We start from the raw sequence: 16,385 nt of genomic DNA on the forward strand, positions 1-16,385 counted from the left end.
ACTGGTTGGATCTCCTTGCAGTCCAAGGGACTCTCAGAGTCTTCTCCAACACCACAGTTCAAAAGCATCAATTCTTTGGCACTTAGCTTTCTTCATAGCCCCACTCTAACATCCATACCTGACTACTGGTGATTGAGTCAGTGATGCTATTCAACCATCTCTTCCTCTTTTGCCTTCTTCTCCTCCTGCCCTCAATCTTTCCCAGCATTAGGGTCTTTTCCAACGAGTTGGCTCTGTGCACCATGTGGCCAAAGTATTGCAGCTTCATCTTCAGCATCAGTCCTTCCAATGAATATTCAGGGTTGATTTCCTTTAGGATTGACTGGTTTGGTCTCCTTGCTGTCTAAGGGACTCCTTGCAGCCCAAGAATCACAGATATGGAGGGTTGATTGTAAAGATACATGTGGATTTCTGACTGTGTGTGGGTTAGCAGCCTACCTCCACCATTTTTCAAGGGCCAGTATAAATCTGGGGTACATTTGGTGGGTTAATCTGTCAACCCTCATTGATATGACTGCAGTGAGAGTAGATGACTGTTTCAAAGAGTTTTGCTGTGAAGGGAGCAGAGATCTAGGGTGGTAGCCCGAAGAGAACAGAATTGATGAAGTGTTGGTTGTCTTTGAAGGAGCTATTTCATCTCTAAACATCAGTTTCCTGCCTGCAAATTGGGGATGATAATAGTTTTTACTTGATAGAGTTGTGAGAATGCCTTGAGGTAACTCCTGAGTTGTTGTTGCAAAACACTTAGCAAGTCCTCTGGGAATGTTAGATATTAATGTACTATGAAAGACTCACAAAGCAGGTCCGACCACCATGCAGTCACTTATCCATCCGGCAAACATTTGGAAACATACCATCCACATGCTCTCCTTTTTCCAGCTCTCCCACGTTTCTGCTTTAATGTGCCTTGCCATGTTCCTTGAGAACCATGCACTCAATGACCACAGTAACTTAGTGCGTATCTTGTGAAGAGGCTCAGCTGGCCCAGCACCATAAAAAGGGACAGTTGCTTTCTTACCACCTTCCTCAATTACATCTTTGCTAGGCCCACTACCTGAAACCATTGGTTTTACCTGAAACTTGAACAGTCTCTTTGGCTCAGGACTGAAACTCAACCTAGATGAGACCCAGCAGTTACTGTTAAAAGCAGAGTTTTTATCCTTATAGAATGAGACTTATTTTTGTTACCAGAAATCTACAATTCACATGAAGGACCCCTTACTCAGAATAACTGGATCGTGTTAGATAACTGCTTTATTGAATTGTGCCCATTTTCAAACGACTGTTTCGTAACCATGGTGCCTTTGAAAAAAGAAGGGAAACTGTCTCCAGTTTCTTAGGGCAGGGATCGAAAACACGGGGAAGAACCGGCAGGACTAGAGTGAATGGCAACACACACATGTAGTGGGCAGAGAACAATCATACATGTGTAGGGGAAAAGGCAACACACACGTTGGAAGGGAGTCCATGCGGGAGCCCTGGCCCCCTGGAGGGGCAGCCAGAGCAGCCACGCCTTCTGGAAATGAGTACCCACTGTTGGCACAGGTTTTTAGCTCTTAGAGGATAATTGGAATTCTGTGCTTTGATTTGAAATATCCTGATTTATAACCGTTGCTTAATGTGTAACATGTTGTAAGGGCAAAACAGTACATGTCTGTTGACTGAGTGCAGCTTGCTATCCTCTGACCTTAAGTTCTGAGTCCTAGATTGGACTTTGCTACTGCTGCTGCTAAGTTGCTTCAGTTGTGTCCAACTCTGTGCGACCCCATAGACGGCAGCCCACCAGGCTCCTCTGTCCCTGGGATTCTCCAGGCAAGAATACTGGAGTGTGTTGCCATTTCCTTCTCCAATGTATGCATGCATGCTAAGTCGCTTCAGCCGTGTCCGACTCTGTGCGACCCTATGGACAACAGCCCACCAGGCTCCTCTGTCCACAGGATTCTCTAGGCAAGAATCCTGGAGTGGGTTGCCATTTCCTTCTCAGATTGGACTTTACTGCTCCCCTTAGAGGCTACTCATGCAGAGGAGACCAGTTGAAAGATAGTCAGTCAACTTTGCCTAGTGTATGCTGATATAATTTGTTTTCTTAGAGGCTTTCTGAGCTCTTGCTTTTTCCCCCAGAAAAGCAATAGCCTTTCGTTAGAGAGCTTTCGTGTTCCTTTTATGAGTTCGAATGGCTGAGGAATAATTCAAAGAGAAAAAAGATTTAGAGCTGGTTCTGAGAGCCAACATCATTGAAGAGAAGTGCATAGCAAGCATGGTGGTTGAAAAGTCAGGCTTCAGAGTTATAAAGACCAAGGTTTGAACCTGAATCTTCTGTCTCTATAAGCCCGTGCCTTTGTGGACTTTTCTAATCATCAGTTTTCTCGTTATTAAAATGGTCACAACACCTCTGCTGGTTGTGATGATTACATGGAAGGGAGTCTGTGAAGGTTTTTCTAAGCTGGTGTATTGGATAGAGTGAGGGCTTCGTAGATGTTAGCTCCTGCCTTTATGAATATTGTGGCAGTTTTAACTACCATCATCTCTCCAGGAGCTAAAGTTGGCTAAAATGGTGCAGTTAAAAGGCTACATATAGTCTTGGACACCAGTTCCAAACAGAATTTGGCTAAGAATTTAGCAGGAGGCTTACTTTCAGAAACAAATATGTTAGGATTGTTTTTTGTCAACAGCAAGAAATGAAAACAGAGGTTACTGTCCCACATTTTTAACATATTTCCTAGACCAGCTTCTAGTTCTATTCGCTTCTGAAAGTTTTCTAATAACATGATTTGACATGGATCTGCGGTCTCTTGACCTCGGCAGCATATGTACTGTTACATTTGGTTTACCAATGAATGTGTGCGTGGCTTTTTTTCTTTTGTGTTAGCTTTGCTTCCTTGGGTTTTAAGAGACTTATCACACATTCTGTTGTAAATCTTCCTTTGCACCCAGCATAAAGCTGGGTGCCAGTAAGCACTCAGAACTTGCATGCTGATTTGATTTGCATTTTGGTCATAACACATGGAAACTTTACAGCCTTTGTTTGGATTCAGCCAGTGCGGGCAGCAGTGGCTTCAGGGAAGAGGGCTCCTCATGGGGGCAGCACCAGGATCCTTGGTGGGAAGCTGGCTTGCCCGCCTATGTCTGGTTTGTGTCCCTGAGCACCTGCACAAATATTAACTTTCTAACCTGAGTGATAGGACAGGAGCTGCCGGCATTCAGGCAGTTAACTTCCCCAGTAACTTATTACACAATATAAGTGGACATTACAATAAAAACATGTCAGGAAGTCACTAGAATTCTTTGAAAAGCTTAGTGTATCTAGTTTTGAAAAATATAGCAAGGCAAAGCAAATACCTACAAGTTTCAAAATCGAAATTTAATGACAATCATATTCTATGGAAAAGAACACCTTAGATAGGAAGTGTCAGATAAACCAACAATGAAGAGCCTTGAAAAATTATTTTCTCCTTGTATTTGTGCTGACTACAGTGGAATACATACATATAGGCATTTTGAATTATATACAAACCAGGAGGCTACTTTTGTTATTGAAACCTACACAAGTTTCAGGAAATTTCAAAGAAAACATTAAAATGATATTGTATAAATTTATATTTAAATTAAATTCCAACTCTCATAAAACTGATTTGTATGAAGATTTAAATCATTTTAGAAATTTTTTCCCATAAGAATCATCAGTTATATAGATGTACAGAAATTTAATTTTCAAAATTATCAGAAATTTATCCATCTGCAACCTCTTGCTCAGTTTTTGTGCTGAGCCACTGGGCTTTTAAATAGTCATGAGGCAGAAAGTATGATAAAGGGAGAACATAAATAGACTTTTTTTTTTTTTTAATGAGCTCACGTAAGGCACTGGAGCCTTAAGATATATGACATCTAAAAGATATATGACACCTTTATTTCTTTCTTTGTAGCTTATTCCTGTAAACTGTTATCAGGTCAAATGCCTCGTATCCAATTGAATGCAAATTCATTAGAGGTAAGTACTTTTTAAATATATATTTAATATGAATGTAACCAACTTGTTACTTGAAGGTTACTCAACTCCTTAAAACCTACATAAGATTGCCATTAACGCCCACTCAAGTCCATTGGGAAGTCTAGGTTTGTCCCAAGATTCTTTTCACAAAGCTAAAATTCTTACTGGTTTTCTATTCCTTGTCATCCGTGGCTCTCATTATTCTTCCCTCTGTGTTAGTCTAGTCCTTTAATCACCACCACCCTCCCACCCCCCTGGTGTCACACCAAATCCAGGCCTCAGATCCTTCATTTTTATAATGGAAAAAATTTTGTCTGTATAGCAGTCATTATGAAAGTTTGAAAAGATCAATGCATTTACATTGCAAGAATGAAAGGAATTTGGAATCCAATATTGAACATCCTTACCCTTAAAAGGCTAGTTTTATGAAGTATTTTTTACTATATAATTTTCTTAGACTCATTTTAAAATAATTTTAAATAGATTTCATTTATTCCTTTTCTGACACACTTGCTTTTTTAAAAAATGTAGATCTGAGTTTCCGACATAGATCATTATTCTTCTAAAATCTTTTAAAATATTTCTTACGGAGCAGATCTGCTAGTGAGGAGTTTTCTCAGTTTTAGTTTGAGAAGGTTTTTATCTCTCTTTCACTCTGAAAGATAATTTCCTTGGATATAGAATTTGAGGTTGGGATTTCTTCTTCTTTCAATACTTTAAATATTTTACTTTACTCTCTTTTTGGCTGCAAACTTTCTGCTGAGAAGTCTGTCATTTACCTTCATTCCTCTACAGTTAAGGTCTTCCCTCCACTCTGGATTCTTGTAAGATTTCCTCTTTGTCTTTGGTTTTGTGTAGTTTTATTATGACATGCCTGGGTGTAGATTTTTGGCATTTACCCTGCTTGGTGTCTTCTGAACTTCCTGGGTCTTCGTTTCGTGTCTGTAATTAATTTTGGAGTATTCTCAGTTATTAGCACTCAAACTTTTCCTTCTGTTCTCTATTTCTTTTCCTTCTGGTATTCCAACAGCTTGTATGTTAGATCTTTAGAATGGTCCCACCATTCTTGAAATATTCTGTTCTGTTTTTTTCTCTTCTTTTCCTCTTTGAGCTTCAGTTTGCTGCTGCTAAGTCACTTCAGTCGTGTCCGACTCTGTTCGACCCCAGAGATGGCAGCCCACCAGGCTCTGCCATCCCTGGGATTCTCCAGTCAAGAACACCGGAGTGGGTTGCCGTTTCCTTCTCCAATGCATGAAAGTGAAAGGTGAAAGTGAAGTCACTCAGTCGTGTCCAACTCTTAGCGACCCCATGGACTGCAGCCTACCAGGCTCCTCCGTCCATGGGATTTTCCAGGCAAGAGTACTGGAATGGGGTGCCATTGAAGTTTCTATTGACATTTCTTCAAGTTCATTAATTCTTTCCTCACCTGTTTCCAGTCTACTGTTTAGTCCATAAAAGATATTTTTCATTTCTGTTACAGTGTTTTTCACAGTGTTTTTACAGCCCTTTGGGGGTGGTGTTAAGGTATGTGGGCAGGGAAGTGTTCTACAGTGAAGTAAAGTCACTCAGTCGTGTCCGACTCTTTGCGACCCCATGGACTGTAGCCCACCAGGTTCCTCTGTCCATGGGATTTTTCAGGCAAGAATACTGGGGTGGGTTGCCATTTCCTTTTCAGGAGATCTTCTCGACCCAGGGATTGAACCCGGGTCTCCCACATTGTAGGCAGATACTTTACCGTCTGAGCCACCAGGGAAGCTCTATAATCTTACGTTAAATCTCAGTCTTCAAGAGATACTGTACCCCTTTGTCTTAAGTGTTTCTTAGTGCTTTCTTTCTCCCTTTAGGTGGGACAAGGAGACCACATGGGGTTGGAGTTGGGTAAATGACTTTCCCTCCAGGTGGGATAAGGCTCTGGTAAAGTTTTTAACCTCAGAGGCTAGGCTTTTGCGATGGAGAATGCTCTGGGCATATTTCCTTCTCTCTTAGAACCTTGATACCCAATTTTATGGAAGTTCACCCCATTATTCTGTTCCCATCTTTAAAAAATTTCCCAAAATTTCTCTGAACTTCCTCTTTGCTATTAGCACTTTTCCATATTTTCCAAGTAAAAATTCTCCTACTTATACGTCTTTTCAAAAATAGCTTTATTGAGATGTAATTCACATGGCATAAAATTAACCTGCTTAATATAATTTAAGGGATTTTCCTGTATTTACAGATACATGCAATCAATGGCAGAATCATTTTAGAAACTTTTCATCATCTGCAAAAGAAACTCTGTACCTTTAGCTGTCATCTCCCTGACCCTCCTTGCCCCACCCCTAAACAACACTCCTCTACTTTCTGTTTCAGTGAATTACTTATTTTGGGCTTTTATGTTAATCAAATCATTTAATAGGCAGTCTTTTGTGACTGGCTTCTTTAACTTACCATAATGTTTCCAAGGTTCATCCATGTTGTACCAGGCATTAGTACTTCATATCTTTTTTAATAGCTAAGGACTATTGCATTGTATGTATACACTTTATTTATCAATTCATCAGCTTGTTTCCACTTCTAGGCAATTATGAATAATGCTGCTGCTTGTACATTCATGTACAAATTTTTGTGCAAACATGTTTTCATTTCTCTTGAGTGTATATACACTGATAAGTGGAATTGCTGGATCATTCACTGACTCTGTGCTTAGTTTTTGGAAGAATTCCTGGACTATTTTCCCAAGTTGCTGCACCATTTCACATTCTGACCTTCAGTGTATGAGAATGGTGATTTCTTCACATCCTCATCATCACATTATTATCTGATTTTTAAATTCTAGTCATGCTAGTGGGTATGAGGTAGTATCTTGTGGTTTTGATTGGCATTTACCTGATGACTAATGATCTCAAGCATCCTTTCATGTTATTTATCTACTTTTAAATTTAATTTTTGTGAGATTTTCAAAGGGAACAAGGAGGTACACATATGCCTTAATCTACTATCTTTTTAAAATTTTTATTTATTTTAGTTGGAAGCTAATTACTTTACAATGTTGTAGTGATTTTTGCCATACATTGATATGAATCAGCCATGGGTTTACATGTGTTCTGCATCCTGAACTCTCCTCCCACCAGCCATCCCATCCTTCTGGGTCATCCCAGTGCACCTGGCCTGAGCACCCTGTCTCAAGGTCTTTTTATTTATATTTAAAATGGTAAAAGATAATCTCCCCCTCTTTGTTTCAGGCAACACAACAAGTGATTAGTCAGAACTGCCAAGATCTTGGAGCACTGTTGGGTAAAGAAAATGACCTGGCCCTAATCATAGATGGTAAAACATTGAAATATGCCCTCCATGTTGAAGTTAGGAAGTGCTTCCTTAACTTGGCCCTCTCGTGCAGAACAGTATTATGTTGTAGGTAAGAATATATTCACTGTTGGTTTTTTCCCTGCTATATTTCATATTTTTTATGGAAAGAAAATATAAACATGGAAATATAAGTTTTTTTCATAGACAAACTACCTTATTGGGAAAATATACACTCAAACTGAAATGCAAGATCTGAATTTAATTCTACTTGTCAGGTTTAAGATTTACTCAAAAGCAGTTTATAATTTTTCAGTGGCACATTATTTTGGTATGTTGTTTATTAATGTATTGGTCAAATGAAAGAAATCTTTCAGGCACAACAAAAGGAAAGGAAAGGAAAGTGAAGTCGTTCAGTCGTGTCCGACTCTGCAACCCCATGGACTGTTGCCTATCAGGCTCCTCCGTCCATGGGATTTTCCAGGCAAGGGTATTGGAGTGGGTTGCCATTTCCTCCTCCAGGGGGGTCTTCCTGACCCAGGGATCGAACCTGGGTCTCCCACATTGCAGGCAGATGCTTTACCGTCTAAGCCACAGGGAAGTCCAGGTACAACAGAGGCCCTGGTCATTTACATGGAGGGGTAAATTTGAAACCAAACCACTGAGACCTAGAGGAAAATGAATTTATGAGTGGTTATTGAGTTAATTGACTGCTGCTCAGTTAACAGATAGTTATTATAAGACTAATGTTATTTTAGGCTATATTTTCATACATGAGTGAGAAGATCCAAAATCAGAATAGTGATCATCCAGTTCTCTTCTTAACTGGTCAGAACTGACTTGGAGCTTTGGTAAAGCGTGCAGAACTGCATTAAGGAGTGAGTGAAGAATTTGAGGATATGTGGAGAACCTGAGTGCCAAGAGGATGGAATTAAGATTTAAATTAAGATATGAAGAGTCAGGGGCTTTCTTAGGTGATGCTAGTGGTAAAGAACTCACTTGCCAATGCAGGAGATATAAGAGACGTAGGTTCAATCCCTGGATTGGCAAGATCCCCTGGAGAAGGACACGGCAACCCACTCCAGTATTCTTTCCTAGAGAATACAAGGACAGAAAAGCCTGGCGGGCTACACTCCACAGGGTTACAAAGAGTTGGACACAACTGAAGTGACTTAGCATGCACTCACATGAAGAATCAGACTTGAGATTAATTAAATTTATTAGTTTGTTCCCTCTACAACTATCATAGTCTAAACATGAAAGTGATCATCAGACTAAATGGTGAAGCTATTATCAGTGCAAGTATTCCAGTAAAAGAACCAGTGTCTCTTGATGAGAACTAGACTTACAAATGGTTTCTGACCTCCTGTACTTCAGAAAATGTTTATATTATACCCATAATGTAGTGATGTTAACTGAATGTATTCTCTTCATTATGAAGCGAAGTTTTTTTTTTTTTTTTTCCAACTGTGTTTCTGCCTTAAATTTTGGAGCATGTTCTAATCAAAGAAACCTCCTATCTACTCAGTTTATAATAATCTCACCTGAAGTTTGAAAAGGTTAAATTTAAATTAGTTATTAGGAGTTGTTTTGAAGGAAGAGAATAAGTGAGGTCATTTGCTTACTGGAATATGAAACCCTGTGTGCCCTTATTGTTTTTGATAGAAGTGTGTGTCTAACTTGCTGATTGAGTGAATAAATGAGTGATGAGTAGGGACTTCCTTATATCTGTAAAGAAATTAATGAATGAATTGGAAAATTTACCAGTAACTGCCATTTAAATGTGACTGTATGTGGATTATTGCTGACTCCTTTGTAAAGCCTTTTAGAACAGGATGAATAAAATGAACCAAAATAAAACAAGAAAACATGGTTGTTTCTTTCTTTCTTTTTTTTTCAGGTTATCTCCCCTCCAGAAGGCTGAGATAGTGGATGTGGTGAAGAAGCAGGTGAAGGCCATCACCCTGGCCATTGGGGATGGTGCCAACGATGTGGGGATGATCCAGACGGCCCATGTGGGTGTTGGCATCAGCGGGAATGAAGGCATGCTGGCCACCAACAACTCTGATTATGCCATTGCTCAGGTCAGTGGTGAGGGTGGCCAGCTGGGCATGGGGAGTGTTGAAGACCTCGGGTCCACCCCCAAAGTTTGGCCCAGTCTCTAAGCTGCTTTCAGTTTGAAGCTATCAGCACCTCTTTGAAGGCTATACTGCTCACTGATCAACAGGCTGATAAATGGAGAGAGGAGTTGTTAGGTCAAGAAGTAGTGGCTTTATTGGGAACATGCTGGACTGGTGTCCCAGAGAACCATCTTGCCTGAGTCAGAATTCAGGCTTATTTTATACTAAAAGGGGAGGGGATAAAGTCCTGGTTCTGGTCAGCCTCTGGAGGGGGATGTGTTAACTTCTTTCTCCCTGCAGCCATTCACAGGTGGGCTGTGAGCTGAACCAAATGGTATTTTAGCTTCCCCTGGGAGGCAGGGTTCCTAGAGATGGGCCGTTATGTGTAATTTAAACTTATGGGCTAAGAGGAACTAAAAAGCCTCTTGATGAAAGTGAAAGAAGAGAGTGAAAAAGTTGGCTTAAAGCTCAACATTCAGAAAACTAAGATCATGGCATCTGGTCCCATCACTTCATGGGAAATAGATGGCGAAACAGTGGAAACAGTGTCAGACTTTATTTTTTGGGGCTCCAAAATCATTGCAGATGGTGACTGCAGCCATGAAATTAAAAGATGCTTACTCCTTGGAAGGAAAGTTATGACCAACCTAGACAGCATATTCAAAACCAGAGACATTACTTTGCCAACAAATGTCCGTCTGGTCAAGGCTATAGTTTTTCCAGTGGTCATGTATGGATGTGAGAGTTGGACTGTGAAGAAGGCTGAGCGTCAAAAGAATCGATGCTTTTGAACTGTGGTGTTGGAGAAGACTCTTGAGAGTCCCTTGGACTGCAAGGAGATCCAACCAGTCCATTCTGAAGGGGATCAGCCCTGGGATTTCTTTGGAAGGAATGATGCTAAAGCTGAAACTCCAGTACTTTGGCCACCTCATTCGAAGAGTTGACTCATTGGAAAAGACTCTGATGCTGGGAGGGATTAGGGGCAGGAGGAGAAGGGGACGCCAGAGGATGAGATGGCTTGATGGCATCACTGACTCGATGGACGTGAGTCTGAGTGAACTCCGGGAGTTGGTGATGGACAGGGAGGCCTGGTGTGCTGTGATTCATGGGGTCGCAAAGAGTCAGACACGACTGAGCAACTGAACTAACTAAACTAAACTTATGGGCAACATCCATTTAGTGATTAGCTTGTAATGGAATGCAGAGGTTCTACCCTATCTCCTTGGTTTTGAGCTGATGCATTTTGCAGCAGTAATGCATGCATACGTGCTAAGTTGCTTCAGTTGTGTTTGACTCTTTGGGACCCTCTAGACTGTAGCCTGCCAGGCACCTTTGTCCATGGGGTTCTTCAGGCGAGAGTACTAGAATGGTTTACCTTGCCCTTCTCCAGGGGCTCTTCCCATCCCAGGGATTGAACCCACATCTCTTACATCTCCTGCATTAACAGGAGGGTTCTTTACCACTGGTGCCACCTGGGAAGCCCTTGCAGCAGTAAAGGCCTTCCCTTTCCAGCTTGGAAGTTTTCAAAACTGCTGCTGCTAAGATTCTGTAGTTCTGCTCATATAACCAGGTCCCCAGTCTCTCCAATCTGTATGTGCTTTGCTTTGTGGTATCTCTTGATAAAGACTTAAAATATCCCTATTCTCTCCCCCCCCCACACACACACTTTTTCTTATGGAGATACTACTGCCTTTTGGCAGACATTTAAAAAAATTCAGCTTTGTTTATTTAGAGCAGTTTTATGTTCACAGCAAAATGGAACAGAAAGTACAGGTATTTCCCGTACACCCCCAGCCCCCGCCCCCTCAGCCTTCCCTGTTAACAACATCCTTTACCAGAGCAGTTCATGTGTTATAACTGATGAACCTACAGGACAGGTCATTATCACCCAAGGCCCATAGTTTACACTAGGATTTTCCCTTGTGTTGTACATTCTATGGGTCTGGACAAATGTACAATGACATGTATCCACATTATAGTATCACACAGAGCGGCCTCACTTCCCTAAAACCCTCACCTATTCATCTTCACCCTTCGCAGTAACTCTTGGAAACCACTGATCTTTTTACTGCTTCCGTAGTTTTGCCTTTTCCATAATGTCTAGTTAGAATCACACAGCAGTGTTTTCACACTGGCTCCTTTCACGTAGTTACGTGCATCTTAAAGTCCCTCTATGTCTTTACAATGTATCCAATTGTACATCTCTAAACACTATGTTTTACCTTGTGTGTGTGCTCAGTTGTGTCTGACTCTTTGCGACCCAGAACTGTAACCCACCAGGGTCCTCTATCCATGGGATTTCCCAGGCAAGAATACTGTAGTGGGTTGCCATTTCCTCCTCCAAGGAATCTTCCTGACCCAGGGATCAAATCTGTGTCTCTGGCTTCTCCTGAATTACAGGCAGATTCTTTACCACTGAGTCTCCTGGGAAACCCTTTCTTTTAAACTTGTTGTTCAGTTGCTAAGTCGTGTCTGACCCTTTGTGATTCCCTGGACTGAAGCACGCCAGGCTTCCATGTCCTTCACTGTTCCCAGAGTTTGCTCAGATTCATGTCCACTGAGGCAGTGATGCCCTTCAACCAGCTCATCCTCTGTTGCCTCCTTCTCCTCTTGCCCTCAGTCTTTCCAAGCATCAGGGTCTTTCCAATGAGTTGGCTCTTCCCATCAGGTGGCCAAAGTGTTGAAGCTTCAGCGTCAGTCCTTCCAATGAATATTCAGGGTTGATATCCTATAGGATTGACTGGTTTGATCTCCTTGCTGTCCAAGGGACTCTCAAGAGTCTTCTCCACCACCACAGTTCGAAAGCATCATTTCTTTGGTGCTCAGCCTTCTTTATGGTCCAATTCTCACATATGTACATAACTACTGGAAAAATCATAGCTTTGACGATATGGGCCTTTATTGGCAAAGTAATGTCTCTGCATACACTGTCTAGGTTTGTCATAGCTTTCCTTCTAAGGAGCAAGCATCTTTTAATTTTGTGGCTGCAGTCACCATCCACAGTTATTCTGGAGCCCAAGAAAACAAAATCTGTCACCGTTTCCACTTTTCCCCTTTCTATTTGCCATTAAGTGATGGGACTGGATGCCATGATCTTAGTTTTTAAAACATTGAGTTTCAAGCCGGCTTTTTCATTCTCCTCTTTCACCTTCATCAAGAGGTGCTTTAGTTCCTCTGCCACTTCTCTTTTTATACCATATCTTGCAGGGGTTTAGAATTGCAGCTGCAATCATGATCAGACAGAAAGTGCGGGATCCCAGGGCTTTCTTTTCTCCCTTCCACCCACCTAAGTCCCCTCACGAAGCCAGGCACTGATGCAAGCGACTGGTCTGACTCATGCTCTGCCCCCCTTTTTATTAACAGGCTATTTCAGGTTAAGGAAACCACTTTGAGCCCCATCAGATGTTTTCTGTCTCACTTTTCCTTGAGAGTAACTTTGACTGGAGAGAGGGAGAGGGTGTCCGCCATGGTGTGGGCCATTTCATACTCCCTCGCATGTTGTCCTCAGCGCCATAGTGGACATTCTCCTATGTCTGTCCCATCCCCCCGCCCTTAGATGGGCTGCTGCCGAGGGTCTGTTGTCTTTCCTTTTCACCTCTTGCAGCACATGACTCTCACTTCCTCAGAGAGGACCAGTGTAACACTTTGCTCACAGCCTAGATCTTTTTATTTTCAGAAAAGGGTAAAATTTTTCCCTTCTTCCTCTCTAAACTTCTTAATGTTTTAAAACCATCCCAAGAAATACAACTTTGACTTAGAATGTCCTTTTTTCTCCCTGTAAATAAATCATTGCAAAGCCAAAAATAGGAATGTTGTCTATAATGACTTTTCATATCAAGTTCTAGGTGAAAACAAAAGCCATCCCTCTTGAATTCACTTGTTTCAGTGTAGCTATGTATCTTATGACTCGTCATGTCCCTCCCCATCCTGACCATCCTGTTCCAAATTCTTGAGCAATCTTTTTTGAAAAGCTGGGTTTTTTTTCCCCCATGTATACCAACTTATGTCACTCTAAAGTCAGTATTTAATTTTCATAGTCACTAAATTACTAAATTGCCTTGTTTGGTAGAATAATGCTCCTGAATATTCATTCATCCTAAAAAAAAATGTTTACTGAATGCCTCTCACACCCTAGGCATGTTCCTGGGTGTTTGGGATCCATCAGTGAACAAGGTAAACAGTGAGCCCTGCTCACTTAGTTTGAAGATGTTGAGTGTTACAGAAAAGGAAAACCCAGATGAGGGAAAGCAGCTGAGGGGTGCTGCAGAAATCACATGTTACCTCCTTTTTAACTTTAATTTTTCTCTTTATATGTTTACTATAGGAAATGGGGGGAACTGATTCCTATAAGACTTTATTACATGCACCTGATCAGACAGAAAAATCAGTGACTGATGTTCTTGCTTCCAGGATCTTATTTCATTAAGTAATTCTGAGTCCCTTCTCACAATTAAGGTCCTAGACGTGGATCAGATCAAATTCTAAGCCTTGTATGTGACAAGTGAAAATGCAAGCAAGATTTGCTGGGTAGAAAAGTGATGTTTATTTATTTATTTTAATAATAAGAAAAGTTAATTTCACAGAGATCTGAAAAACTCCTTTATAGTGAACAGTCATGTCAGGTTGTCTGGGAGTAGGTTTCATTCTGCTCTGTCCTCGGGAGTGGGAACTGCTGAGGTGCGAACCCTGGGAAAATGACGTTTTGTGGGGTTTGTCACTAAATGGTAGGTTCCTTTGAACTTCATTGATCGTTATTTCTGTCTTTTAGTTTAGCTACTTGGAGAAGCTTCTGTTGGTTCATGGAGCTTGGAATTATTTTCGAGTGACCAAATGCATACTGTATTGTTTCTATAAGAATGTCGTGTTATACATCATCGAGGTAAGGAATGCTTTCTTTCCTTGAGGTGTGAGGTCTTGTCTTTGATGTGGAGCTTGATAGTTTAGCGTTTTCCTTATTTATCTCCCTAAGTACTGTTACATAATGCTGCCTTAAGTTGTGGCTCACATAAAATCGATTTAATAAAAAATGGCAAGCAAAATATGTCACAACATCACGATGACTTACTGACATAATCTGTTGTTTAAAAAAATAAGCAAGTCCTATTTGGAACCAAAGTGTGTCTCTGCCAGCTCCAGATCCTTCTAGTGATCAGAGGCATCAGAAATCTCTGGGTTTTTTAACTGTTTTCCTCCTGACGCTGGAAATCTGGTTCCAAGGCTGTTGTTGTCTTCCTAGCATCCCACTAGGGGCCGGGATGGGCCTTGTTCTTCCAAACACCAGCTCTTTCCTTTTGTCTCGGCTGTACTTAGCCCTGGTGGCTAAAGCAAGTGGAACAAGAAAACCTCATAAGTGTTGCTTCCATGTCAAGAAGATAACATGGAAAGAACCTGTACCCGCTCTCCTTCCGTGCTGGGGGCTGCGGAGCTGTGGCTCCCACGCTGCAGCCAGCCCTCCGCCTGCCCCGGCTCCCAGCCTCTGCACTGGCAGAGCACCTGGCAGCAGGGCCTCTTTTTTTCCTGAAAGTGGACCAAAGAAGAGTTCCATAACTGCATTTTTCATGGAATCTGAGTGTTTGTCATGCCTTTATTGCCTCTGAGAAAGCGTGTTTTCTCTAGTGTGTCGTGTATAAGGGTAATGGGACTTTGGGGTGAATCTTTTATTACTGAAGGATCATTGATTCACAATATTACAGTTTCAGGTGTATAACATAGTGATTCAGTAGTTTTACAGATTATATTCCACTTAAAGTTATTATAAAATAATGGCTGTATTTCCTTGTACTAAACAATATATCTTTGCTACTTATTGAATTTAAAATGATTACTTATTAGTTTTTAATGGATTAAAATTCATTTTAATGGTTGATTTACAGTATTATATTCATTTCAAGTGTACACACTTATTTTACACAGGGTAGTTCGTGTCTCTTATTCCCATGCCCCTTCCTCACCCCTCCCGACTTGCCTCTCCCCACTGGTAACCACTAGTTTGTTCTCTGTATCTGTGAGTCTGCTTCCTTTTGTTATATTTACTAGTTTGTTGTCTTTTTTAGATGCCATGCATAAGTGATAACATAGAATATTTGTATTTCTCTGTCTGACATTTTACTTAGCATAATACGTTATAGGTCCATCCCTGTTGTTGCAAATGACAGAATTGTTTTCTTTTTTATGGCTGAGTAATATCTTATTGTATATACATACCACATCTTCTTTATCTCTTCATCTGTTGATGGGCACATTATCTACAATAGCCAAAATATGGGAGTGAATCTTGTAACTACCATCCTGACTTTAAAAATATCTGTGTAAGCTTGAAATTTGGCTGTGGAAACACATTTTTAAACATTTTATTTTGGAATAATTATAGATCACAAGAAGTTATAAAAAATATTTACCAGAGTTCTTGTGAACCCTTCACCGAGTTTCTCCCAAAGATAGCACCTTATATAAACCACAGGATAATCTGAAACCAGGAAACTGATATTGATATGACTCATTCAGAACTTATCCAGCTTTCATCAGCTTTGCACATGTGTGTGTGTGTGCATGCGTGTCACTCTCTGTCCTTTTATCCCTGTGTAGACTCATGTAACTACCAGAGTAATCAAGATACAGACCTGTTCCAATGAAAGATACAAACTCGCCTCATCGCCGCAGGATCTGCCTCATGCTACCCCTGTATATTCACACCCACTCTGACTGGCAGTAGCTCATCTATTCTCTTTTCCTGTAACGGAGTTCTTTCAAGAATTCTCTAAAAGTGCAATCATATACCATGTAACTTTTGAGACTGCATTTTTCCCCTCAATATAACTCGTTTCCGATCCATCCAAGTTGCTGCACGAGCAATCGTTCTTCCTCTTGACCTCTGTGTAGTGCTCCACGGCACAGGTGGCTGTCACTTGTTCACTTTCACTTGTCGAAGGACGTTTAGATTGGTTCCAGTTTGGAGCCATCATGAATAAAGCTGCTGTGAACATGTGCATAGG

General features: G+C 41.0%; 1 protein-coding gene across 1 annotated transcript in view; it reads left to right on the top strand.

Moving 5' to 3' along the window:
* Nucleotides 1-16,385, top strand: part of LOC102277904 (phospholipid-transporting ATPase IB) — a 124,906-nt gene that overhangs the window by 54,604 nt on the left and 53,917 nt on the right. Inside the window, exons 23-26 of the mRNA XM_070380822.1 lie at nt 3,924-3,988; nt 7,213-7,385; nt 9,174-9,357; nt 14,162-14,272. Of these exons, the coding sequence (XP_070236923.1) occupies nt 3,924-3,988; nt 7,213-7,385; nt 9,174-9,357; nt 14,162-14,272 (533 nt within the window). The remainder of the gene's footprint in view (nt 1-3,923; nt 3,989-7,212; nt 7,386-9,173; nt 9,358-14,161; nt 14,273-16,385) is intronic.

This window comes from Bos mutus, chromosome 12, assembly GCF_027580195.1.
Source record: "Bos mutus isolate GX-2022 chromosome 12, NWIPB_WYAK_1.1, whole genome shotgun sequence".
Lineage (NCBI taxonomy): Eukaryota > Metazoa > Chordata > Mammalia > Artiodactyla > Bovidae > Bos > Bos mutus.